General features: G+C 46.4%; 1 protein-coding gene and 1 pseudogene across 1 annotated transcript; one reads left to right on the top strand and one right to left on the bottom strand.

The window, feature by feature from the left end:
- Nucleotides 1-3945: 3945 nt before the first annotated feature.
- LOC114663822 (probable 2-ketogluconate reductase) lies at nucleotides 3946-15610 on the top strand. The gene is made up of 6 exons (XM_051935583.1): nucleotides 3946-4007; nucleotides 5864-5975; nucleotides 6628-7003; nucleotides 11145-11316; nucleotides 13722-14092; nucleotides 15594-15610. Exons 3-6 carry the CDS (start codon nucleotides 6631-6633, stop codon nucleotides 15608-15610), a joined length of 933 nt encoding a protein of 310 aa, XP_051791543.1. The 5' UTR covers nucleotides 3946-4007; nucleotides 5864-5975; nucleotides 6628-6630.
- Nucleotides 15611-17594: 1984 nt separating this feature from the next.
- LOC114663823 (ER degradation-enhancing alpha-mannosidase-like protein 3) lies at nucleotides 17595-26009 on the bottom strand (annotated as a pseudogene).
- Between the last annotated feature and the right edge of the window lie 1730 nt (nucleotides 26010-27739).

The raw sequence follows: 27739 nt of genomic DNA, 5'->3' as shown, positions 1-27739 counted from the left end.
TCTCTATTGTCACAAAAACAGTCACAAGACGTCAAAAAGGTTTGGGGCAGCCGTGCCACCAGTGTATTATGCCTTGGTTGCAAATGGGTAATTTGGTTTCAGTACTTCACAGGTTTGAGTATAAAACAGAACTGACTTGAGGGTGACAATATGGCTTTAAAGGGCGGGGCAGGAAGTGACGTCATCGGGACTGGACATAATGTCTTTGGGACTGGAAGTGACGTCATCAATAGCGCCTGAACCAGAAGTAACATCATTGTTGGTGCTGGAACCAGAAGTGATGTCATCAATGGCGCCAGAACCTAGCAGGATTTCCAATGGATGGTCAGCAGAGGATTGAGAAAGAAATTCAGTGCAGCTTGCCACCCCCTGGTCTGGCGTGGTACTACCATCATTCAGGCCCTCTAGCTGCCTCCCAATCGCACGTGTGTGACACTAAGTAAAGCACTTTGAGTATGAAAAAACTACTATATAAATGTAAAGAATAGTAATTATGATTATTATTATCATTATATGGTGTAGAACTGCATCTTTGGCACTGAAGTCCTTTTTTCTGGTTGGGAATCTTCCTTCTTACTTTTAGATGAGCAGGTTGAAAACTGAAAAACAAAGTAAAAAAAATCAAAAAAAAACACTGATCAGCCCTTGGGTTAAGAGAAAAGAGAAAACTTAACACTGGCATGCTGAATCTCTCTCTCTCTCTCTCTCTATATATATATATATATATATATATATATATAATCCAACATCTCTCTGTCTGTCTGTCTGCTTTTCACGAGAGAACTACTTAACGGATTTAGATCGGGTTTTTTCTATAATTTGCTTGAACATTCCAGATGATTTTACGACTTCTCTCATCTAAGTATCATAGTTCGCTTGCGGAAGCAATACAGTTAGGTCCATAAATATTTGGACAGAGACAACTTTTGTCTAATTTTGGTTCTGTACATTACCACAATGAATTTGAAATGAAACAACTCAGATGCGTGGGCGGCACGGTGGCGCAGTGGGTAGTGCTGCTGCCTCGCAGTTGGGAGATCTGGGGACCTGGGTTCGCTTCCCGGGTCCACCCTGCGTGGAGTTTGCATGTTCTCCCCGTGTCTGCGTGGGTTTCCTCCGGGCACTCCGGTTTCCTCCCACAGTCCAAAGACATGCAGGTTAGGTGGATTGGCGATTCTAAATTGGCCCTAGTGTGTGCTTGGTGTGTGGCTGTGTTTGTGTGTGTCCTGCGGTGGGTTGGCACCCTGCCCGGGATTGGTTCCCTGCCTTGTGCCCTGTGTTGGCTGGGATTGGCTCCAGCAGACCCCCGTGACCCTGTGTTCGGATTCAGCGGGTTGGAAAATGGATGGATGGAACTCAGATGCAGTTGAAGTGCAGACTTTCAGCTTTAATTCAGTGGGGTGAACAAAACGATTGCATAAAAATGTGAGGCAACTAAAGCATTTTTAACACAATTCCTTCATTTCAGGGGCTCAAAAGTAATTGGACAATTGACTCCAAGGCTATTTCATGGGCAGGTGTGGGCAAGTCCGTCATTATGTCATTATCAATTAAGCAGATAAAAGGCCTGGAGTTGATTTGAGGTGTGGTGCTTGCATGTGGAAGATTTTGCTGTGAACAGACAAAGGAGCTCTCCATGCAGGTGAAAGAAGCCATCCTTAAGCTGCAAAAACAGAAAAAACCCATCTGAGGAATTGCTACAATATTACGAGTGGCAAAATCTACAGTTTGGTACATCCTGAGAAAGAAAGCAAGCACTGGTGAACTCAGCAACGCAAAAAGACCTGGACGTCCACGGAAGACAACAGTGGTGGATGATAAGCAGAATCATTTCCATGGTGAAGAGAAACCCCTTCACAACAGCCAACCAAGTGAACAACACTCTCCAGGGGGTAGGCGGGCGTATTGATATCCAAGTCTACCATAAAGAGAAGACTCCATGAAAGTAAATCCAGAGGGTGCACTGCAAGGTGCAAGCCACTCATAAGCCTCAAGAATAGAAAGGCGAGATTGGACTTTACTAAAGAACATCTAAAAAAAGCCAGCACAGTTCTGGAAAAACATTCTTTGGACAGATGAAACCAAGATCAACCTCTACCAGAATGATGGCAAGAAAAAAGTATGGAGAAGGCGTGGAACAGCTCATTATCCAAAGCATAGCACATCATCTGTAAAACACGGTGGAGGGAGGCAGTGTGATGGCTGCCAGTGGCACTGGGACACTAGTGTTTATTGATGATGTGACACAGGACAGAAGCAGCCAAATGAATTCTGAGGTGTTCAGAGACATACTGTCTGCTCAAATCAGCTAAATACAGCAGTCAAATTGATTCATGATACAGATGGACAATGACCCAAAACATACAGCCAAAGCAACCCAGGAGTTTATTAGAGCAAAAAAGTGGAAAATTCTTGAATGGCCAAGTCAGTCACCTGATCTTAACCCAACTGAGCAGGCATTTCACTTGTTGAAGACTAAAGTTCAGACAGAAAGGCCCACAAACAAACAGCAACTGAAAGCCGCTGCAGTAAAGGCCTGGCAGAGCATTAAAAAGGAGGAAACCCAACATCTGGTGATGTCCAGGAGTTCAAGACTTCAGGCCGTCATTGCCAGCAAAGGGTTTTCAACCAAGTATTAGAAATGAACATTTGATTTCCAGTTATTTAATTTGTCCAATTACTTTTGAGCCCCAGAAATGAAGGGATTGTGTTAAAAATGCTTTAGTTGCCTTACATTTTTATGCAATCGTTTTGTTCACCCCACTGAATTAAAGCTGAAAGTCTGCACTTCAACTGCATCTGAGTTGTTTCATTTAAAATTCATTGTGGTAATGTACAGAACAAAAATTAGAAAAAAGTTGTCTCTGTCCAAATATTTATGAACCTAACTGTATATTTGCGCTAATCTGAGAGAGACGCAGCAGACTGAGGGGAGGAGGAAGCGTGACATCAGGAGTGGGGAGCCGGGCAGGGACTCTCCTCACTCACACGCCAGCCTCCGTTCGAGTCGCTGTACCTCTGGCCACGTTTTGGAGTGTTCCTTGCCTCTGCTTAGCTAGTGATACCTGTTTGTTTATTGATTTTTAAAGTTTGTCCTGTTTCACTACCATGTGGGTGGATAGCTAGTATTGAATAACTCTTCTATGTGACATTGCTACAACTTTGGGTAGACATAAGGAGGCCATGAAGACTTCAAAATGATAACAGAGTGCAAAATTCTCGATCTGTAAGGCAATGCATCCAGCAGGGGGTGCACGCTTCCTGGGAATATGTTTATTAGTGATTTCAGCTTTTTACTTAACCAAACTCTACATCGATATAAAATAAAATACTATTTCCCTCCCTAGTGATGCGGCGGAAATTCTATGATAAAGAAGGAAAATAGCACTTAGGTAAAGAGACATATATCTTTTTTTGTTTGTCTGCATACACTGCTGATAAAAACCGTAAATGAAGCTCTTGACAAAGCACAATATTGGTGTGGGGGGGCACAAGTTTCTAGGCATCAGTGGAAATGAGGTCTGGACAACTGATCTCACGTCTAGATAGCCACTCTCTCTAAATTCTCAGTAATTTTTTCATCTTTTTCCCACCATGCATTGTTATACACCTCTCCATTCCATGTTTCAGGATCCCAGTCACCTCTTATTGTACTTGTGGACTCAGCTTCACACATCACAAACCTTTGGCTACAGGCAGCAGCTCTGAGCGCTGTGCCGCCACACTGTCTCCGAGCAGTGCAATATTAAATAGAAGTCTAGCCAATTGATACATTATTTAAGTATTTTTAAATGAACCGTGTTTTTTGCTGATCTCATATAGAAAAAAAAAATCGTTAAAAGATTATTGTTTAAGTCGACTTTGCTAGTGTTGTAAAAGTGAAAGATTAGCTAGTTAGCCAGACTGTGCCCATCTGTTAATTATCTACTCCTTCACTTCGTGATTTCAGACCCAAGCTGAGCTGCTCTCATTTCTCTTTTCAGTGGAGATCTGCACACCGCAAACTGGTAAGAACCTCAAATGCTGAAACACATAATAGATAAAGAGAATAATTCATAAATATTGTAGTTTATTTGCAAGGATGTGCTATGCCCAAATTTTTTCAGCAAACAAAGGCACTAAAGGGGCAAACTTAACATATTTCTGGACTGTTGTTACAGATCAGTTGCACTGGAAGAGCCAAAGCACTCGGCCATCGCCTTACATTTGATCAGTCAACTGTTGTTATTGTGTATCAGAGAACGAATATAATCTGGAGAACAGCGAAAAGGCAAAAAAGCTTTACAAGACACAAAAATCTTTTTGTATGGTTCAATTATTTTTTTTTTATGACGCCACATTAATTCTGCCACTTTTTGAATTCTGTATTCAATTTGATTCATTAAAGTGAGTAACGAATACTTAAGTAATAGTTGTAATTAACAATTTAATTAATTACTTACATTGCTATAGCGCTTTTAGATAGTAGGGTGAGCCACTTCAACCACCACCAAAGTGCAGCATTCACCTGGATGATGCAACAGCAGCTATTCATGTGCCAGTATGTTCACTACACATTAGCTACTAAGTGGTGAAGGTGTGAGAGAGATAGTTAGGGGGTGGTTAGGGGGCAAGAATGGGCAAAGACAAAAATACCCTGGGATTTGTTATGATCAGAGAGGGTCAGACCCTCGGTTTTACGTCACATCCAAAGGACGGTGCCATGTTTAAGCACAGTGTCCCCTGTAACTGTTCACTGGGGCACTGGGATCCAAACACAGACCACAGGATAAGTGCCCCCTGATGGCCTCACCAGCACCTCTTCCAGCAGCAATCCAAGCTTTCTGTAATTCAGGGGTACTCAGTTACAGTCCTGGTGGTCCGTAATGGCTGCGGTTTTTCGTTCCTACCAGTTTTGTAATTGGAAGCCAGGCCTAGCAGGTAATGAAACTTGGTATGGTTTGTTAGTGCTTTCATTCTTTGTTTTCTGAGAAGTTTATACATGAGTTTTGCGGTCTTTCCCTTCTCTCTCAATTATTTCAAACATTGTATTAAATGAAATGCTTCATGATGCACATACACAGGTTTAAATGGAAGCATGTGCACTGAAGAGCTGCTGGTTCCTTTGTAATTTGTAACTCAATACTAACTTATGGCTGGTAAAGACAACAGGCAACAATTAAAACCCAAATGCTGCTGTTTAAATGTAACATAGAGAATTAAGTGTTCTGAGAAAGCGAGTTCCCTAAAGCTAAGCCCCAAAAATATGTGCTTTATTAGTAAACTAGCTGTGCTACCCGCCTAAGATGGGTTGACATCTAAATAATTAAAGCAGACCTCAGCGTTAACATTTGCAGTGCACCATGCAATGTGTATGTCTGTTATATTCCATTTGGAATGGAATTTGTAAAAACCAGAGGCGTAGCTAGGGTTTTCAGCGCCCGGGGACAACTGAAGATTTTGTGCCCCCTCCTGTTTGCCAAAATGCAATGGGGAAGGGAAATTTGGCGCCTCCTGGATGCTGTGCCCGGGGACAGATGTCCCCCCCTTGCCCCCCCCCCCAGCTACACCACTGGTAAAAACAGTGTTAATGTTAATGTGCCATCAGTTGGAAAGACATGTGCAATACATATATCTCTGTTTTATGTCATTTGGTATGGGGTTTGTAAAAGCAGTGTTAATGTTTGTGGTGTGTCATCTGGTGGAATGAAAAATCCAATTCATATGTCTCTGTTATATGGCATTAGGAATGGGATATGTAAAAACATTTGTCACGCATGTGTGTTGGAGGACTCCACAGGCTCAGTACAGGTATGTAATAACCCACTGAGACAAAAGGGGGAGCTACTGCTAACTTTATCTCTTCATTCTTCTTCCCTTACAGTACAGAGAAGCTGTCCAGTGAGGGCACCTAAGTGTTCGGTCCAACCGCCATAAAAGCCAGGCGACCTTGGAAGTTGCATCTTACCAGAGAAAGCCACAAGACAAGGCACCAAGTAGGGATCTTTATTTCTATTTTATGAGAAACTCCAAGAGCAGGGAATAGTGCAAGGATGAGTGTATTTCTTTCTTTTTTCAAAAGCATTTTCTTCGTCTAACAACGAATAAAGTGGGTGACCCAAAAATTCTTTGAGACTGCTGTTGCACTGCCCGACCACGCAGTGCTAATGTTTGTGATATGCCATCAGTTGGAATGACAAATGCAATGCAAATGTCTTTGTTACAAGCCATTTGATATGGGAGTTGTAAAAGCAGTTTTAATATTTCATCTGGTAACAGAAACCGATTAATAAAGTATCCGTTTGATTAAATATGTTTATAAAACACAAGAAAATTATCTAAGGCGTCATGCTTATTTTCAAATTCACGTTGGCCGAAGATGACATTTAAAATTTGTTGTTTAGTTTACTACTGAAGTCAGAGTATTTTGCCAAAGGAGAACTCTAGAAAATGATTTGCTTATATAAATGTGAATTATTAAGAAACCAGGGTTCTGCCTTAACTAGGTTATTCACCTTAACTTGATTATGTGTGTGCATGTAAACACACTGATTAACATTTTCATTATATTTATACACTCAAGGTCTATGTGTAACAGAATATTTTTGAAAGAATATTACAGATAAAGCCTAAACATCTGTTTTTCAGGAGATGGAGAAGCCCCACATACTAGCCACGAAACCTGGAGAGTACAACGGCATACGTCAGATATTTGCACCTCTCCTTGAGAAGCATTTCACAGTCGTCCCCTATCATGAATTTGAAAAGAACCCAAATCGCTGGGCAGACAAAATCCAGGCTCTGATCGTATTTTTCAGCATTCCTAAAATTAGCAGAGATCTTCTGCTCTCCTTGCCCAATCTGAAGGCAGTAATAAGTGGAGGAGTTGGGGTGGACCACCTGGATATCCCTCTGATAACTAGCTTTGGGGTAAAAATAGCCAACACGCCCAACATCGTGGATAATGCAACAGCGGACATGGGGATGGCATTGCTACTGGCGTCTGCACGAAAGCTCATAGAAGGTAACGAGAATGTTTGTTTTCTCCGAGTTCTAAATTGGAAAGACCTACGCTGAAAAACAAAATAAGGAGGGTTTTGGAATTTTAACAGGGCTGCTAATTTTCTTTAGCTGTAGTTACACTTATTTTATGCTTTCTCTGCAGTGCTCCATACATGAATTTACTTGGTCAGCCTAAAATATTGAGTCAGGTTTGATTTTTCTTTCTCTCAATCCTTCTCCACATCCTCACGATAAACTTCCAAATGACTGATGAGATGTTTTTCAGAACTGGTAGGACATCTCTAGCAGTGTTAAAATGACACAGCCCAAGTCTTACCACCTTTTCAGTGTACCCCTAAACCACGGGTACACATCTCAAATCAACTCCAGGCCTTTTATCTGCTTAATTGATAATGACATAATGATGGACTTATCCATACCTACCCATGAAATAGCCTTGGAGTCAATTGTCCAATTACTTTTGAGCCCCTGAAATGAAGGGATTGTGTTCACAAAATGCTTTAGTTGCCTCACATTTTTATGCAATCGTTTTGTTCACCCCACTGAATTAAAGCTGAAAGTCTGCACTTCAACTGCATCGGAGTTGTTTCATTTAAAATTCATTGTGGTGATGTACAGAACCAAAATTAGACAAAAGTTTACCTAACTGTAAATGGAAAGTGATGGATCACACAAACCACATTTGGAGCTGGCCATAAACTGACAGTGATCACATTTATTATGAGCAGAAATACAAATGCTTTTTCTATCCACATACTGTACAACAATCAAGTCAGCAGAAATGACAAAAGACTCATGTAGAGAATGGTGGCAACAGACAGATAAACCACGAAAGTGAAGCCAGTGCTGGCACCTGTACAGCTTTAAAAAGGGATGGAGTCGAGCACCCACCTCCTTCATGAGACTGTCACATCTTTGGGATCATGCTAAAACAGTAAAGCACTCTATGGCAAGTGAGACATGTCACCTTCCTCTTGTTAGGTCATTACGAGTGCCCCATTTCCTTTCTAACTATAGAAACGGCCAGTAACTGTGATGCCCAGCACTACGCAGATAAACACACTGGAGAATAACAAATTTTGCATCTGTTTGCAAGGGTGTCTCCTCCTCTCCTTTACAGATCCAAGATCAAGCACATTTAAGGAGTCAAAAGTTAAACGAATGTGAGACTATGAATATCTTAACATGCAGTAAATCAGTTAAGCATAAACTGTAAATAGAAGCTAAAATATGTAAATATTATTCCTGTCTCAGTAACAGCCTAGTGAGAAAACTGGCCCCTGAAATCCATTGACGGCTTACTGACTGTGGGAGTATGTGAGGTCAGCACAACACGCAGGCACTTCACAAGCTGCTCATGTGGGAAACGGTCACACTGACTACTCACAACCAAGTTCACCGAGAACAAACAGGGTCGCACAGTTAGCTCAATCAGAACATGGTCGGACAACTCTGCCAAGTCCAGAATGCAGCAGATTCAGCATTTCCAAATCTTCTTTTTAAGAAGGCAGAGCTTTGAATTTTTTGCCATCTGTAAGTGGAATTCAGCCTCATTAAGTCTCTAACTTTACATGAAATTCTGAGATTCAGTTAAACAAAGAACAGACAAATCACAAATAGAACACTATTCAAACAAAAGTACTAAGTTGAGCTTTTGATTTGCTTTACCAGCTTTATGACGTTTAATAGTTATTCTTGAAAAGGAACATTTTCATTAGCCATCTATGCAGCAGGGTAAAGGTGTTTTTTGTCAGGAGGTGGAACTATTTGCTTCCTATGGCCACTCCATGTCCCAAAATCAGTTTATACAGATTTATATATTGTATTTACTGTATACAGTATATACTAGGGGGCCAAACCCCTGGGCCTGTGCTACGCGTTAGCCTCTATGCAGTTCTGTCACTCGCGTATGGGGATGTGGATGTACAATTTAAACAGATTTTTATTTTCATGTGAATTGGTATACAGTAATCCCTCACTTATCGCGGGAGATAGGTTCCAAGGCCGACCGCGATAACTGAATTTCCGCGAAGTAGGGACACCATATTTATTTAATTATTTAACGTTTATTTGGACGTTTTTAAACCCTCCCTGTATTGTTTACAACCCACCCTTTACTCTATTAATAACAGGGACAACTGCTAAGCAATATGAAATCGGTAGATAAGTTTACACTTACTGTATAGCGAAGTACACGTAGCTATATATGACGTGATGAATATGCTGCGCAGTAAAAACGATGACGATGAAAGTGATGATCCCCTGAATGCAGTATAAAGAGCACGTTAATGTTGAATGAGTGAGATGAGATGAGACTTCCTGGTTAATGCAGCACTGCGTCGCTGAGCCAATCAGCAGCACACAGGAACTTAACTGCGTGCTCTGATTGGGTAGCTTCTCAGCCATCCGCCAATTGCATCTCTTGTATGAAATCAACTGGGCAAACCAACTGAGGAAGCAACTATCAGAAGTAAAAAGAGTAATTGTCCGCAGAAACCCGCGAAGAAGCGAAAAATCTGCGTTATATATTTAGATATGCTTACATATAAAATCTGCGAAGTCGTGAATCCGCGAAAAGTGAACTGCGAAGTGGTGAGGGATTACTGTATATGCATAATAGAACAATTTTACATTGCAGCGAGTAATTAGCCATAGTAAAAATGAGTAAAACGTAATCATTTGAAGGTAAATTATGCTTCATGTTGCGCTAGAGTTATTCGTTGCATAATATGATTTTGTTCTGCTTGGCTTTGAAATTAACACACAAATACTTTTTAAACTTACACTTTTACTGTAAAACTTCAGTAAAAACAATTTTTGTCAATATCGCATTGAATTTTGATTCTGTGTTTGGACTTTCATCGTGACAACACAACGTATAACTGCCCGTGAGTGAATTTTGTTTCTTTCTCTCTATTAAATAAAACGACTTTTTTGAATGTTTGGCTCTGAGATTTGTTAATTGTCTTAGCAAAAGCTATTCTAATGAAAAACTGTTAACGTTTTAATACAAATGGAATATCAAGATCTCCTTTGGTGTCTAATGTTATCCGTGGACTACATTACCTTTCTTCGATACATCATTCTTTCTACAGTAATTTGTGCAGTGGAAGACTGGATGGTGTTAACGGTTGTGGATATTCTTCATGATACTGTAAGTTGATGTTTTCATCTTCCACACCATCACCACCAACTGTTTCAGCAGAGTCTATTGATATTGCTGTCTAACCGATTGACATTTTTGGTGTTCATTCGTTTGACTTCATCATTTCTCGGTGCTAGGATTGCCCGTCTACTCATTTTTTCGGTTGATAACCCTTTGTGATGAAATTCTTCAATAAGATTTGGACATAATACGTCTTCTTTAATTGGGAGCTTAAAGTGAGGTAAACGTTAACATTTATAAGAGCTGAGAGAGCAGAAACTGCGTCTGTCAAAAGCCTTCACACGAATGAGAGGTGAGAGGACTGCGGGCGTGGATGAAAATGGTTGGAAGGAGTGTGGGATTTGAAAAATTCTCATGGCCAAAGTCTCAACTAGCGGGACTTGAAAAAATCTTCCAAAAAGTCTCGAGTTGTTGCAGGATTTTTTTATATAATAGAGAGAAATCACTTTATATAAAGGGGTGGGCAAAAGTAGGTTTACAGTTGTGAGTACACGAAACACAGAGTTGATGCTTGTGTTATTATTTATTTATAAATTATTGTATTATTTATTTCTATTGTTTGTCTTATTTGTCTTCTTCTTCTTCTTAAAGTTATTGAGTTGATAAACCTATTGCAATAATCAGAACCTGCATGTGTTTTTCCATACAAACAACTGTAAACCTACTGTTGCCCTCCCCTGTGTATATGTAGTTTAAAGGTTATTTCTACTCTGGAAAGGAAAGATGCAACATTTTGGCTCTATAGGCTCTACAAGGACCCCATCCTGTCATTTTGCTGTACAGGTATGTTGACTCAAAGTGATACCCCTAAATAAAATGTCAGTTGTTTTCTGTTAAACACATTACTTTGGGCATTTACATCCTGCCTGCTATTGTTTATTAGAAGTGATTCCTTTCAGTGGAGTTACAACAATAAGCCCTTTTCTTCATTGTTGGCTCGCTTGTTGCAGTTTATCAAATGTCTTACTCTTATTAGGATACAAGATTGACATTTCTCCTGATATGACAAAATTGACACATTGTGATCTTGGACATGATGTCAGCGGCTCCACTCTCGGCATTATAGGAATGGGCCGAATTGGATACAAGATTGCTAAGCGAGCACAAGGATTCGACATGAAGATTCTGTATCACAATCGAAAACAAAGGTAAGGCAAACATGACGTGTGTGTGCTAATGTACTAAAAACAGGCCAACAAAATGTGTTGATTAAAACTGGTACTGCAGCATCAGTGTGCAGGCCTCCATTTCAAAGTTTACATATTATGTATTATGGCTTTCATTGAGATCATATGCACATTTAGAAATATAATTCATGTATTCTTTATTATTTGTTTAGCTTTAGTGATCCACTTATGTGAACTGGCCCAAGTGGTGTAAGGCCTCCAAAATGAGCATGAAAGCCTCCAAAGACAGCCTAAGATCTACCAACATGGGCAGGCTTAAGCCTACACTAGAACTAAAATGTGCTTCTAAGTTCAAGGTTCAAAAATATATATCCTTAAATGTCCCATTTACAGTGGTGTGAAAAACTATTTGCCCCCTTCCTGATTTCTTATTCTTTTGCATGTTTGTCACACAAAATGTTTCTGATCATCAAACACATTTAACCATTAGTCAAATATAACACAAGTAAACACAAAATGCAGTTTTTAAATGATGGTTTTTATTATTTAGGGAGAAAAAAAATCCAAACCTACATGGCCCTGTGTGAAAAAGTAATTGCCCCCTTGTTAAAAAATGACCTAACTGTGGTGTATCACACCTGAGTTCAATTTCCGTAGCCACCCCCAGGCCTGATTACTGCCACACCTGTTTCAATCAAGAAATCACTTAAATAGGAGCTGCCTGACACAGAGAAGTAGACCAAAAGCACCTCAAAAGCTAGACATCATGCCAAGATCCAAAGAAATTCAGGAACAAATGAGAACAGAAGTAACTGAGATCTATCAGTCTGGTAAAGGTTATAAAGCCATTTCTAAAGCTTTGGGACTCCAGCGAACCACAGTGAGAGCCATTATCCACAAATGGCAAAAACATGGAACAGTGGTGAACCTTCCCAGGAGTGGCCGGCCGACCAAAATTACCCCAAGAGCGCAGAGACGACTCATCCGAGAGGTCACAAAAGACCCCAGGACAACGTCTAAAGAACTGCAGGCCTCACTTGCCTCAATTAAGGTCAGTGTTCACGACTCCACTATAAGAAAGAGACTGGGCAAAAACGGCCTGCATGGCAGATTTCCAAGACGCAAACCACTGTTAAGCAAAAAGAACATTAGGGCTCGTCTCAATTTTGCTAAGAAACATCTCAATGATTGCCAAGACTTTTGGGAAAATACCTTGTGGACTGATGAGTCAAAAGTTGAACTTTTTGGAAGGCAAATGTCCCGTTACATCTGGCGTAAAAGGAACACAGCATTTCAGAAAAAGAACATCATACCAACAGTAAAATATGGTGGTGGTAGTGTGATGGTCTGGGGTTGTTTTGCTGCTTCAGGACCTGGAAGGCTTGCTGTGATAGATGGAACCATGAATTCTACTGTCTACCAAAAAATCCTGAAGGAGAATATCCGGCCATCTGTTCGTCAACTCAAGCTGAAGCGATCTTGGGTGCTGCAACAGGACAATGACCCAAAACACACCAGCAAATCCACCTCTGAATGGCTGAAGAAAAACAAAATGAAGACTTTGGAGTGGCCTAGTCAAAGTCCTGACCTGAATCCAATTGAGATGCTATGGCATGACCTTAAAAAGGCGGTTCATGCTAGAAAACCCTCAAATAAAGCTGAATTACAACAATTTTGCAAAGATGAGTGGGCCAAAATTCCTCCAGAGCGCTGTAAAAGACTCATTGCAAGTTATCGCAAACGCTTGATTGCAGTTATTGCTGCTAAGGGTGGCCCAACCAGTTATTAGGTTCAGGGGGGCAATTACTTTTTCACACAGGGCCATGTAGGTTTGGATTTTTTTTTCTCCCTAAATAATAAAAACCACCATTCACAAACTGCATTTTGTGTTTACTTGTGTTATATTTGACTAATGGTTAAATGTCTTTGATGATCAGAAACATTTTGTGTGACAAACATGCAAAAGAATAAGAAATCAGGAAGGGGGCAAATAGTTTTTCACACCACTGTATATCATAAATCTCCAACTAGAGAAGGAGCGACCGAAACCCCTTGGCTAGGAGACAAAAAGGGCAAACAATGAATCCTTATAAATAAAAGATTTATTTCAGAAATGTTCTAAGACAGCTCAAAAGAACAGAAAGGTACAATGGAGTTCAATGAAAAACGCCAATCCATTTACACATAGATCCCCAAAACACAGAAAACAGAGCAAGAAGGTCAAAAATCCTTTCTTAGCTACCTGGTTTGAAGTCTCCATTGCCCCTTTTCATTTTTACATGTGAAGTGGACAGCACAGCGAACACACTCTTGGGAAGAGGCAAATCGGCACCATACAACCAAACGTATTTGCAATTTTTATTTTTGTAGATGGCATTGTAAACCTAAACTTTAACTGCCTTTACTTGTTTTTGGATCTAACTTAGGGAAGCAGAAGATGAAAAAGCTGTAGGTGCTACCTACTGTGCAAAGATTGAAGATCTGCTGCGTGAGTCAGACTTTGTGATGCTCTCTGTGAACCTGTCTCCTGAGACGCACAAGTTGATTGGGAAAAGGGAATTGAGCCTGATGAAGCCCACGGCCACACTTGTTAATGTTAGCAGAGGTCAGTGTCAGCTCATTTTTAATTTACAGGTCAGAGGATATTGGATGACCGACCCCAAATCAGCCACTCCTTTGCTGACATTACTTCTCCCTGCATTCAACTTATTCAGAGTGATGAAAGACCCTCAGCAAGAGTCTCAGCAAGGTAGTGTTGTTAAACACACCTGGAAAACATGTAAACTGCACACAGAAGGTAGTTTTTATTGGAGAGTGGTCCAAACACAGAAGAGACACTATATGATAGATAGATTTTTTTTTGTTCTTTATTTCGCCTTATACAATTTCTTGTATTAGGAATTTGTTAGTTTTCGCATACCCCTTGGGGTCAGAACGCAGGGTCAGCCATTGTACAGCGCCCCTGGAGCAATTACAGGTTAAGGGTCTTGCTCAAGGGCCCAGCAGAGTAAGATCTGTTTTGGTAGTGACGGGGATTCGAACCGGCAACCTTCTGGATACCAGCACAGATCCTTAGCCTCAGAGCCACCACTCTGCTCATAGATAGATAGATAGATAGATAGATAGATAGATAGATAGATAGATAGATAGATAGATAGATAGATAGATAGATAGATAGATAGATAGATAGATAGATAGATAGATAGATAGATAGATAGATAGATAGATAGATAGATAGATAGATAGATAGGAAAGGCACAATGTAGGATATACAGAGGATTCATAAAGGATTCAGACCCCTTCATTTTCTGCACACTTTATTGTGTTGTAGATTTAATTTTAAATGGATAAATTTGCCATTGTTGCCCATCAATCTACACTCAATAACCCATAATGGCAAAGTGAAAAAGTGTTCTCAGAAAGGTTTGCAAATATATTTAAAATCAAAAAGTGAAATCTCTCCTTAATAGAAGTATTTAGACCCTTCACTGTGGCACTCCACATTGTGCTCAGATGCCTTCTGTTTGCTTTAATTTTCCTTGACATGAGTCGAGAACTTGATTGGAGTCCACCTGTGGCAAGCTAAATTGATTGGACACTGTCTAAAGAAGCACATACGAGCCTGCATGTCAAGCCACAAACAAGCCATGATGTACTCTCTGTAGACCCCCATGACCAAATTGTGGCACAGATCAGGGCAAGGATATAAAACCATTTCTAAAGCTTTAAGTGAGCACAGTGACCCCAACAATTGTGTAAGCAAATAAGTTTGGAACCACCAGAAAGAAGTAAATAACCGGGCAAGAAGAGCCTTGGTCAGGAAGGTGAGCAAGAACCCAATGGTCACTCTAACAGAGCCTCAGAAGTCATTTTCTGAAATGGGAAAACCTGCTGAAAGACAACCATCTTAGCAGCACTCCATCAATCAGTGACTAGACAGACGCCACTTTGGAGTAAAACGCATGTGACAGCATTTTAAAAGACACAAGACAAAGATTATCTGGCCTGATGAGACAAAAATTGAACTCTCTGAGCAGAACTCCAAGCACTATGTCTGGTGAAGTCCAAGCAAGGCTCATTGCCTGCCTAATACCATCCCTATAGTGAAACATGATGGTGGCAGCATTATGTTATGGGGGTGCAGGGACAGGGAGACTAGTCAGAATTGAGGGATGGAGGAACATAGACAAATACAGAGAGGTTCTTGTGCTATAGAAATAAATGTTGTTGTTGTTGGGTCGTGTCGTGCCCCCCACCCACCCCGGTCACACGTGTTTTTGGTTTGCTTTTTGTTTAAGGATCCTGCTTCTCGTGACCCTCACAACGCCATGTTGGCCTCACATCCACATTCTCGTTGTCACAGGAGCTGGGGTCTTCCCTATGGTGGCAGGTCCAGTGCCCCTCGGTGGACGTACTTTACCATGCAATCTCAGGGGTGGTTACCTTTGAATTCAAGGGTCCCTCACATGTTTCGACCCTGGCATTGATTGCCATCTTTCAGGGTTGCTCCTGCCGTTGGTGTTGCCAATTTGTTTCAGGTTTCACCTTAGTGAACTGCGGGGGCCGATTTAGTACCCCAACATCAGTTAGGCCCCCATAGTCCCCTCATTCCACTGATTTCCTAGATGCTCATTTATAAACGAGCCCAGCAGGAGGCGCACACAGAAGCCAACATGTGGACCCCATTGTCATGGCGGAGATGTCACGATGAGGAAATCGAAAAAGTGACACAGTCGGCCTGTCAAGTGACGGGCACTTCTGCTTAGCGTAGAGGTGGTGGAGGACACCTAGTGGACTTGTATTGTGACAACAGAGGCCAAACGGTGGGTCCCAAACTCGATCCTGGGGACACCCTGTGGCTGCTGGTTTTTGTTGCAACCAACCTCCTGGCCTAATTAAGGGAGTCATTATCTCCCAGTTTCTGTGTCAAAGTACAAATGACAACGCTAAGTTTGGTGGATTTGCATTCAGAGGCCCGGATTGGTTACACGGGCCACTTGGATTCTTTTTGAAGTTGTTGCCCGAGTTTTCATCCAGCGTTTACTAGGTGGTGGGCTCAACTCTGATCAGCTGTCATCACCCTGGCTGGCGGCTCTGCTGGGGAATTGTCATCGTTAGGGTCGAGTGACAGGAGAAGGGGAAGACCACAAGAAGAGAAAGAGAAGAAGAAGAAGAGAGTGCAAGAGATGAGAGAGAGAGAGAGAGAGAAAGCAAGAGAGAGTGGGCGATGAGAGAGAGAGAGAACGCGAGAGAAAGGAGAGAAAAGAGAAAGACAGAGAGCTATGAGAGAGAAAGAAGACAGAAAGAGTGATGAGCAGGTAAAGTTTGAAAACCAACAACAAAACAGAAACGTCAGACGATAAGAAGAGAAAAGAAAAGACGGGCAGCTGGTCAGATGAGATGAGCTGCAGTCGGCAGGGGGCACTGATGGGGTGGGCACACTTTGCACCATCTCGCTCCTCATAGCCACCTCACCATTGAAGTGTGGAACAGAAACGAGACTGGGGGGAGGCCACGTGGTCTTTTAGGGCCGACACACGTGTTTCGGGACCCTTCCCACATTTAAAGAGGTCGAGTATTTTGGTGGTCGCGCACTTTGAAGGATCGAAGCATCAGTTTTCGGTCTCACAAAGAGACACCTGAAAGTCCCAGAGGACATCATGTCCCTTCACGCACCTGGCGAGACCCCCTCAGTTGGCACGAGGTCCGTTTCCATAACCAAATAAGAGCTGAATTCAGAGATACTGAAGAACGAGGGTAGAAAGTAGAAAGGCTTTCATGTTGGGCTCAACGCTAAATGTGGCCACCAGAAGGGAAGCCTGCCAACTCAGTCAGACTCAAGACCTGGACCTCCGGGGGTCTCGCTGCCCACTTCACAGATCAGATGTGGCAGGTGTGTGCCACGCGATGAATGGGTGACAATCGCCCAGCTATCCTGCCCTCAATGTGTCAAGCGTGAGGAAAGGAGGCTCTCTGATGGGCACAGGCACCCAGGTTGGCACGGCTTAAGGTCACTGCTTTGCTTTTGTTGTCGTTACCATCGGGCAGCTCACCTGTCCCATCATCCCACTTCACTGGTTTACGGTGTCCCTGTGGTCTCCACCAATCTGACAGCCCCTCAGAGCCTGCTAGGAGACATGAGGAGGACAACACGGAGGTCAGGGATGAGCCCTTCAACCATCAGTATGCCCCAATCAAGAACAAGGACCCGTGTTAAAGTGGGCACATCGGTGTCTTTTATTTGTGAAGACGTGCCAATGGCAACACCAGGGTGTAGTGTAGAGAGAGAAAAAAAAAAAAAAAAAAAAAAACACCACACAAACCCCAACCCGGCCAGCCCGGTCACCATCAACGTTTCTTACTGTGGAACCTCCAATGGAACACAAAACTAAAAGGGGTCACCTCAAAGGCGCGTCATCGTTATTGCCAGTGCCAGCAGGGACATGGGTGGAGAGATCTGTCCAGCAGAGGGCATCACACTCCAACTGGGCAGGGCACCATGGACGCCACACATCTTCCAACAGCTGGACCGGCGGCACCACTCAGAGGCACGTCATGGCCACCCCACAGCCCAGGGAGCAGCTGGCAGAGGTCAGAGGGTCGAAGGCCACGAGGGTCTCGGCTCCCATAAGGCAGCTGCACCCAGTATCACTTCACTTCAGAGAGGCTGGCAACGCCTGAACGGGCGCAGCACTACTGAAGGCCTTGCATGCCCTTTAGGCATGGCCTCTAGCCCAGCGGCTGGTCAAGGGCTTTGGCACTCGGATGGGTCAGCTGATGCCCCTCCCCCCTGCTGCTCCTGCAGTCCTTTACAGCCATCCGCACTTTCCTGGCACATGCCACTCGTTCCCTCTGTGGTAAGCAGCAGCTCAATGGTGGCCGTGTCATCTGCAGACTGAGGGCCCGCGTCAATCTCGTTTGCCATGCGGATCTTGATGTTCATGGCGATGGGCCGCCTTGCCTTCTGGGGGGAAACAGAAGAAGACCGAGGCTCATGGGTGCTGGCGCGCCAGTCCAGTGCCCTCCCTGCCGAGCCGCTGCTTACCTTGGCCAAGCTGCCTGTGTCTGGACACCAAAAGCACGTTGACGTTGTGGTGCTCGTCTATGGCCTTCAGGAGGACCCAACCCTCCTTGCTGAAGAGGAACACGAGTGGAATGGAGATGCCATCAACAGGGCCGCCATCGCCAACCATCTGAAACAGGGGGGTCTCCTCACTGCTGGTGCAATGGTACAGGAGCAAAGTGAAGTGCAACAGGAGACAGGCAACTCCCCTGCCCACCCATGCCTGGGCACCAGTTACCTATAAAGATAGCCCCAATGGCACCCGCCTCCTGAAGGTGGCGAGCCTTCACCGCAAACATGCAGTCTCCACGCACTGCCAGTGCGATGTGCCCCTGAAGCTCTGCGCCATTGGTCGGGGGACCGCAGGCAGAGTAGGGGGCGCTCCGGACGACTCTCCCCTTGACCTAGAAGAGAGCAAAGCCAGAGATCAAGAAGCTGCCCATCATGTGCCCTTGAAAGAGACTCCTAGACAGGGTGCCTCACCCCATGCTCGTTCTTGGAAAGGTCCATGCCAAACTTGGCCGGTCCAGCGGTCAGCACGGTCCTCCCCAGGAATGGTGGCGAAATGATCTGAACGGCCATGGGCACAAGCGTCTCAGCTTCTGGGTGGGCAGCACCTCGGCAACCAGCTTCACCCGGTACACCCCGCCTTCGGGAGCTGGCATAGCCTGCCAAGCAAACAAAGGGTTACAGAAGAAAAAACTTGGGTGCCCACGTTGCATGCTGACTGCTACTGACCTGCTGTCCTGGCGTGCCCGACTCCCCTGCTGCTGCCCTCGCCCATTGCCATCAGTGTGATGCCCATGCTCTTGAGGAGCTCAATGGGCTCCAGGCCACTGTCATAGAGGGGTAGCTCAATCCCCCTGCACACGAAAAGAAGAGCAAAGGCTCCATTGGCACAGACCTCTGGGCATATGTGTACCACAGACTGGTCAACTGAGGGCACCACCCTTCCACAGATGGCAAAAGGGAATCCCCATGCCCCCCCCCCCCCCCCCATTCCAAACCTGCGTTCGGAAGCACAGCCAGCCATAGATCACCTGACTGATGTGGGGCCGTGTGACCCACCAGCTCCAATCAGGTACTTGTAGCGGTCACGGATCCTCCGAGCAAAGGCGGGATTGTTGGGAAAAAGGGTCTGCAGGCTCGGGCAGGTGTAGGAGAAGGGGTCATCCTCGGCAGGGGCCGCCACCTGGGGGCAGAAGGGAAAGGACAACATCATCACTCTGTGTGCACATGCCAGGCGCGCCGCGGACACAGCAGAACTCACCGTGACATTGGTGGGACAGGCCGGCCTGGACGAGGACAGAGTCACCGGCAGCAGGTGGGCTTCGGTCGTGAAGACGTAGTTGTCAATGTTGAAGGGCAGGTCGGCTTTCTCCGAGAAGAGCAGGAACAGGTACTTGAACATCTCGGCCAAGAAGGAGGAGTCCATCCTGCATGAAGCGGAAGGACAGGCTGAGCGGTGCCGAGCCCAGGGAGCCCCCTGCCACACCACGCCGTGCCACCTACCGGTCCTCGTGAGTGCCAGTACGCACGTCCTGGACAGCTATGAAACCACATGGCACACGGGCCATTCAGGCTGTCCACGATGGATTTGCCCACCCGCAGGTAGTGAGGGTCTCCAGTGGCCTAAAGAACGAAACGCTCAGTAGGGTGCAGTGTCAAAGGGCCAAGTCAGGGGGTAGCGCCAGCTCACCTTATACAGGAAGTAGGTGCTCTCGGCAAACTCGGGCCTCAGGGGTGCTGACCCCAGTGCACTCGGAACTCTGTGGTGAACGCCTTGGGGGGGGTAGGGGGGGTTGGCAGAGAGAGAGAGAGGGGGGAAAAAAGTCAGTCCAGCAGGGGGCAGCACTCACTTGGCACCAATCAAAGATGTCAGGTGCCCACTTCTGGGAGGAACTTGTGCTTCTTGGTGACCTGGTACAGCATCTTGTGGGTCTCAATAGCGGGCTTCAAGTCCCCCCTCAAGACCTGCCACAAAACAGCATGGCATCAGCATGGGCAGCTTTCAAAAAAAGCAACCAACAAAAGCCCTCACACTGACCTGCAGACTAGGGAAGAAGGCGAGCAGGGAGTCCATCCAACCGCGCACGCTGACCGTAGGGTTGTGCATGTGGACACTGAGGAGGAGCAGCGGCTGGCTGATGTACTTCATGATGGCTGCGTCGTGCTGCAGGAGACACCCAGGGTCAAACACACGAGGCACCGCAGGCCACTCTGACCGCCCCTACAGGTGCCACGCTTACCGCATTAAACCGTTCCAGGAAGACGCCGTCACCCAGCAGGATGTAGGCCTTCATCAGGTACTCTTAGTAGGAGTCGATGCCCACTCCCACGCCACTGTCTGAAACGCAAATGGTCATCATCAGAGGAGTGGCGAGTGCCCGGCCGGTGGGGCACAGTCACCCGGCAGCACTCACCCCTGCGCACCCAGTCTCCATTGTGGATGTTGATGACCGTCCCCACGAGGTCACTTCCCCGCTGACGCTTCTCCCAGAGCACGTCCAGGGCCCGGCGGGCATGTTCCTGACACAGACAGAGAGAGAGAGAGAGCACACACAAGTCAGGGGGCAGCCGTGTTGGCCACCAATGTTAACAAACTCATCAAGCAGCCTTCAGGAAGATGACATCAGAGCAGAGCCCGTTATTCTGTGCCCCAACCCCAGCCCACCAGACACACTAAAACTGCCAGGATGCCCATCTGCAGCAAGATGGTTTAAATACAAACATTTGGCTTCAGCTCCCCCCACACACTGGGACCACCTCGGGAGGGGTCTGCCTGGCCAAATTGTTGGCACTCCGACCACATGGCTACACATGGCCAGTTGAAGACATCCCGCTTGGTAAAGTCTGCGTCCACTCGCACACTGAGGAAGAGGAGAAACGGACAGACGTCTAACCCTAATTCTGGGGTTTTCAAGCAGTTGGAGAACATTTGAACAACCTGGACGAGAAGAGACTACTGTGCCCAACAAAACACACCAGTCCTATCCACAGAAACCCCCCAAATAACATCGAGTCGAGGGTCCCTAAAGTCCTGCTGCCCACCACACAACGTGGTCACTCATTCCACGGGTCTGTGGCGCTGTGTGTGACATTTACCCTTTCATTTTAAAGTCACCGTCTCGCTCCACTGGGCCGATGCCCTTTATCATTTTAAACCCATCAGTCAGTCACGTCTGCTCTTCATCTCCTTCAGGCTCAGCTCCTCTCTGGACTTCTGGGGGCAGCGAGGGTCTCCATTAAGACCGAGGACTCCACATGAGGCCTCACCAGTGGGTTATAAACCTTCAGTGACTTGTACAGCACATGGCAAGGCGCTATATAACCCGGCATTCTTAATGGCTTGTCCTCCTCCTAAGGTGGGCTCTCGATTTTCAGACCCCCCCCCATTGTGTATTTCACTTCCCACCTGTAACTCTTTACGGACATTCAATCTCATCCTCCACAAATCTGCTGCCCAAGCCCCTCTGCGATGATTCAATGGATTCTCAATGATCTGCCAGTCCCCCTGACTTGGCACCACCTCTAAACTTCACCAGCTTCTTCTTTGTTTTTCTATCCAAATCATTTCTTTATATTAAAAACAGCAGCAGCACCAGCACTGCCCCCTGCTGGCCAGCACTCTTAACATCAGCCAATTCTGAGAAGGTTCTCCACCCCATCATCATTTCTGCTTCCTGGGTCTGTGCCAGTTCTACACACCACACCCTGATGCCAACCCTCTCACATGGCGCCTTATCAATGATCAATCATCTCATGTGCCCCCCGTATCCTCACAGAATGCCAGTGTGTTGGTAGAACCAGACCTCCTCGTCGGAGCCCATACAGACTTCCCAGTAAAACTGCTGTACCCGCCACATGCTGCCCAACCTTCTCCTTAATTATTCCTCCCATTCATTTCCGTGGGATGTGTCCGATGGACTCGGCTTGAATGTGGCACTGGTAAGAGAGCAGTGCGCTGGCACCCGCGTGTGAAGAGCCGTGCTGCGCCCAACATCCTCGTTCATTAACCCTACTGGCTCGTTGTCAGCACACAGTGCAGTCATCTAAAGAGAGGGCGCTCCAAGGTGGTCTACATGGTTACCACGCCAGTAACATGTCTTAGCAATTCAAAAATCAACGTGCAGACCACCCAAGTCATGTGTGGGGATCCTGGGGGTCCAAAGTAACGCTTTAGCCGCCAGCCTGACTGCTACCCCTTCAGCCATAAGAGAGCTAAACCAACCGTCGCTCACCGTACACAAGACACACTGCGGTGGGTCGACTGGTCCTCCACTTTCTGGCAGTCCATCGGAGTTTCGCCAACATTCCTTTCTATTTGCTACCACTCGGACTTTCACGTTTCTGCGGTTTGCAGATCTGACCGTGTAATCGTCCTGGGCGCTGTGCTCGCTCTTTAAAGAAGCCGCCCGTTTCCATACAGTCAGCCAGGGAAGCAGTCAAACCGTAACAGACACAAGTGGGCCGCCACAGCCGAGTTTGGGATCAACACACACACACGTGACTTTTAGGGTGGCATTGGCCCCTGTCCTTCTGCTTAAATTGCTTACTTCCTAAAAATCACAATGACAGGACAGTAGAAAGGGCCAGCATTCCTCAAGTCAAGGTGACCAGCACAGTGACCATTCCGTCCACTTTGCTTGTTCAGTTGTGCCAGTCCCTCCTGTAAGGCTTCCACTGGACCTTCATAACTCGGTGCTCCACCCACTCTAATCCGGCCCCTCCCAGCTGTGGGCATCTGACCAATCACAGAGCCGCAGTGCATACCACCATTCTGACATGGCAGTCCCATGGTGCTTACCACCAGTCCACATCAGTGGTGGCACATCTTGACAATGCCAGTCTCTTCTTCTAGGATTACATGTGGGCAACAGGTGACAAGTGTCCCACCCAGAGCTCGACGCCATCACATACCTCAAAGACAGCCTCGCCCAGCATGCGGCTGAGTGCGGCGAACTCCAGGATCATGGTGCCAGCGCAGGCCGTGCAGGTGTCTGACTCTGTGCCCGTCCTGGAGAGTGGGTTCAGCACTCCATAGCGCAGGTTCACCTGAAACAAAGGACATGCCAAGTAAGCCATACGCGACGTGCAACACGATACACAAGACCACAGCAGCCAATGCTCACCCACCCGGGGGTACGGCAGGCCGCTGGTAGTGTTGAACGCTGGCAGCAACCGGTGGCCCAAGTCCCTCGCCATGTACAGCAGCTCATCTTTGTACCACGCCATCCTCTCACTCGCAGGCCGGTCTCTCAGCATGGTGGCCATGGCATGTCCTCCTAGCAGGCCACTTCAAGAGAGACAAAGTGGAATCACTGGCATCGTCCAGCTCAAGCCCCCCTCATTTAATAAGCATCACCCAGACGTTACTGCAGTCACTCCCCAGGCCCCCCACTCTTCCCACTTACACACCCCAGCACACGGATGTTGGTCTCAAACACCGAGACGACCACATCATTGTCAAACCAAACATCCAGGATGACCCTCCGGACAGCCTCTTCAAACTCATCCAGCCTGTTGAGGACCTGAAATACAAAGCAGATCATTGAAAAGACACCCCGGTCAGCATGGGGGGGCCCACGATGGCTCCAAAACATCAGTAGAAGATGAAGACCCCACCGCACCACAAACCCAGCAAAAGGCACCTCAGCTACCGCTCAGGTAGCATGTCACTCACCACCAGAGTGTCCAAAGTGTCGACGAGGGTGAGAGAGAACCTGTGGGCAGCAAAAGGCGAGAGTCAGCGCCATCTCTAATGCTCTGCCACGCTGTGAGGCAGGCAGAATGGCACCCCATAATTACATACTTTCCTAAAGAGTCGTCAACGTCGCCCCGGATGCGGCCACGGCAACTCGGGGGCATCAGCTCATCAGCAGGATAGGCGTATTTCTGGAAAAGCAAGAGAAGGGCTGTTAGACCTTAAGAGATGCCCACCACCTCCATGGCAAGTCAGGAATGGGGAACTGTCTTCAAACAGCCAGCCTGAGGCCCTGTGCCACAGGCCAGTGGGCAAAGGCTTACCATGTAGCTGCCAAAGGCGTGGTCGAACATCTACAGCACCTGCTCCCTGTATGGGAGAAACAGAGAGAGGGAGATGGGGAGTCAGATATGGGCACATGCCAAGGGCCAGGCTGCTATCAAGAGAGTCTCTGTGTGCCCAAAGTGCAGCAGGCAGGAGGTCAAGCTCAGGAAGTCATGGTTTCCTACAATGGGCTTCGGACTTCAGGGTCAGAGTTAAAGACACAAAATCCATTTGTTTCCATTTTTCCCTACAAGGGATTTTTGGGAGTTTTTCCTTCTCTTCTTAGACTGAAGGCTGAGGGGCTGTCAAGACGCAGGGCCTGTTAAAGCCCATTGCGGACCTCCATGTGCGATTATGTGCTACACAAGAATAAATTGTATTATATTGTAAAAACCACAAAGGGCATCACTCAGTGCCCACTGTACTGGCTCAAACATGGAAGGAGCAAATGCCCATCAGCCTCGTCACCAGCACAGTCTTGGCATCTAACAGGAATGAACAACTGAATGCACCAAGGGAGCAAAGTGCAGTCAAATTACCAAAAAGTGCAAGAAAACCAGTCCAGCACCACAACACGAGACGAGACAGCACAGGCCACACTGCCCTCCTACAAGACACCAGTCCAGGTGCCCGCTGGGTGCTGTGCTTCAGAGCACGCGACAGTCACTGTGATGACCCCCCCACTCAGAAGCTGCACACCCGGTGAATGACAAGTTTGTTGGGACCCTTCGAGCTCATTGAAAAAGTGCCACAATGAAAAGCAGTTGTCCCGTGTCCCTGCAGGCCTTTGAGGTGTCACTGAATACAACAAAGGCATTGTGATAAGAGATCAAGTGTTGCTCATTCTACAAAGATCTTCTAAAATGGCCTGCACCCATTTGTTGGTACCCCTACAAAGGACCCTAAATAACTGGATTCCAGTGATTCTGTGTTCCTAACTGGCCGTCTTATTGAAAAATCGTATCACACTCGTCACCAGTCGTGCAATCAGTCGCTCGCTCAGCCAACGTCAATCAAATCATCGCCCTGCTGTCTCAGACTGAACACAAACCTGAGGAGGCACACCAAATGTTACATTAAGGGTCCCATCATTTTTGCTTATGCGATTTTCATTTATGTTATTATTTCAGACATTCTGTAGAATCCAAACTCTGACTTTTGTTAATTACGCAATAAAAACAATCATCCTCTCAATCGTCGGTCCTGCAAAGCCGCCCCCTCGGCCCCCCGCAACCTCAAACGTCTTACCTGAGCTCGGCCTTCTCCCGCCTCGTCATGCCCCCTACCTGGCAGAAGAGAAGGCAGGCCGCGGCCGTGAAGAGCCAAGCGCCCATGGCACAAATGAGGTGAAGTCTCTCGCCGGAGCAGACGGTCCACGCGCTGTACACGAAGGCCACTTTGTCGTGAATCTCATCCCTTCACTCAGCCGGCATGCCGAGCGGCTAGCCGAAGGAGACGAGCCCCGTCCCCGCCGCCCGTCGTAAAGAGCACAATTTCTTCTATTTCAGAGTGCGAGCAGGACTGTCCATCCCGTGTCCACCCTAGTCGTCCAGCTACTGATTACGCCACGACCACCAGTCGAAACGTCCCGGCACCAGTCGGATTTAAAGGGACAGCCGCCGCCGCTGAAGACCATTCTGGGATCAGCCCGCGCTCTCCGCTAAGTAGGCTGGGTAATGAAGTTCTCTTTCGCCATCTCCTCCCACGAGTAGCAAGCGCGATCGCTTTAAGGCGGGGATCGCTACCGAAAAGGCAGTTGGGAAATCGGACTGCTGCTCGCAGGGCATGATGGGGAATGTAGTCCGCATGAAGGGCCAGGCTCTGTCAGTGAAAGCGCACCACCTCCCCAATAAAAGGAAGCGCACTTCGCAATTAACACAATCTATTACAGCAAATCTTGTGAGTCCACCTGAATTGCTTACTCAAGGAAGGCACTATATAAAGGTTGGTGCAAGGCATCAGCGTGCTGATGCTGCTCAGCCGCCTGTCACTCTGCCATTCTTATGTTTAGCCTTACGTTGGACTTTAAAAGTGGGATCGGCCCAGTTTCTTGGCTTGGATGAGTCGTTTGGAGTTTCCTCAGCACACAAGTCAAGTGATGTTTAGCCGGTGACATTTTTGGAGGTGGGCACCTGGGGGGCCATAAATTGTCACTAAGACAGCTTTAGGTGTTAGACTCCAAATCTGTATGTCAGGTTGCTTGGTCTGACATGGGTGTCTCAGGCCTGCTTCTACCACCACAGAACTAAAGTGGCTGACCTGGCAGTTGTGATCCTTCATTGTCCAGCTCATCGACTTGCCCACCACAGTTCATTCAAACATGGCAGCAAGAATCGCACTTTGAGCATCGGCATGCTGATACTGGGGTGACAGATTAGTGATGCGTAATGAACAGTGCCAGGCCGACTCCAGCCCCTTTCGGCTTACCACACATGGCTAAAGTACACCGTGGCCTGTGCCAGACCAGGACAGTCCACTACGCAGGCACCCTCTCTTGGCAAATAGAGCAGCCGCGCCCCATGCCCTACTGACAACACGAAGGCCGACTCTCCAGGCCTCCTGAAATCCACGTCCTGTAGGAGGCAGAGAACCCCCAACTGTGGGGAGGCCCAATTCATGTAAAGCACACCTGACGGCTCGCCGGTACTTTGGCACAATGTAAGCCCGCCATACCTACCCTGCCGCTCTTCACATTGGCTTTAATGAATTGAACTAATTGTCTTATTGGCTGTCACTGCACCCATTCTGTACTCTCAGTGATTGTGATTGGCTGTCACTGCGCCTGTCCCATCCTCCTTCTCATCACAGCGTCCTGCGGTGACACTTGATGTGACTGTCATTTCAGTCGGGTTGTCCTTCCTGGCTTTGAATCCTGGAGTCCGTCCTTTGTCTTATTCTGCCTGATTTCATTGAGGTATGGTGGCTCCACTCACGAGGGCCCACAAGAAGCCTGGCAGACGAGAGGAGCCCCCGCAGTCCATTGTGCCCATTTGGCCTGATGTGTCCTCCAGGTACTTTTCAAAATTTGTCATTTCAACTCCATGACTCCATGTGGCTTTTTTACACAAATCTGTTGTGAAGAGGTTCTGCAATTTAAATGCATTTCCCCTTGACTTCCACTAGGTGTCCTCGCACATGTGATTTGCTGTTTAATTTAACAAATTCATCTTTGAGAATCTGAATGACCCCACTTCGGACCCCAATAGTGGACGACTTGGGACAGCTGGATTCTGGGATCAGAATTTTGCTTTCCTCTTCCCATAATTCCATTTCTTCCCTCAGTCTGGCTATGGACCTCCCTTTGTCGCTCATATTTAGATACATTCACCAGGGGGCGCAGTTTTTTGTTTTTA

Source organism: Erpetoichthys calabaricus, chromosome 13 (genome assembly GCF_900747795.2).
Source record: "Erpetoichthys calabaricus chromosome 13, fErpCal1.3, whole genome shotgun sequence".
In the NCBI taxonomy this organism is placed as follows: Eukaryota; Metazoa; Chordata; class Cladistia; order Polypteriformes; family Polypteridae; genus Erpetoichthys; species Erpetoichthys calabaricus.
Note: the sequence above shows the minus strand (reverse complement) of the source record. Positions and strands in the feature narration are given on the sequence as shown.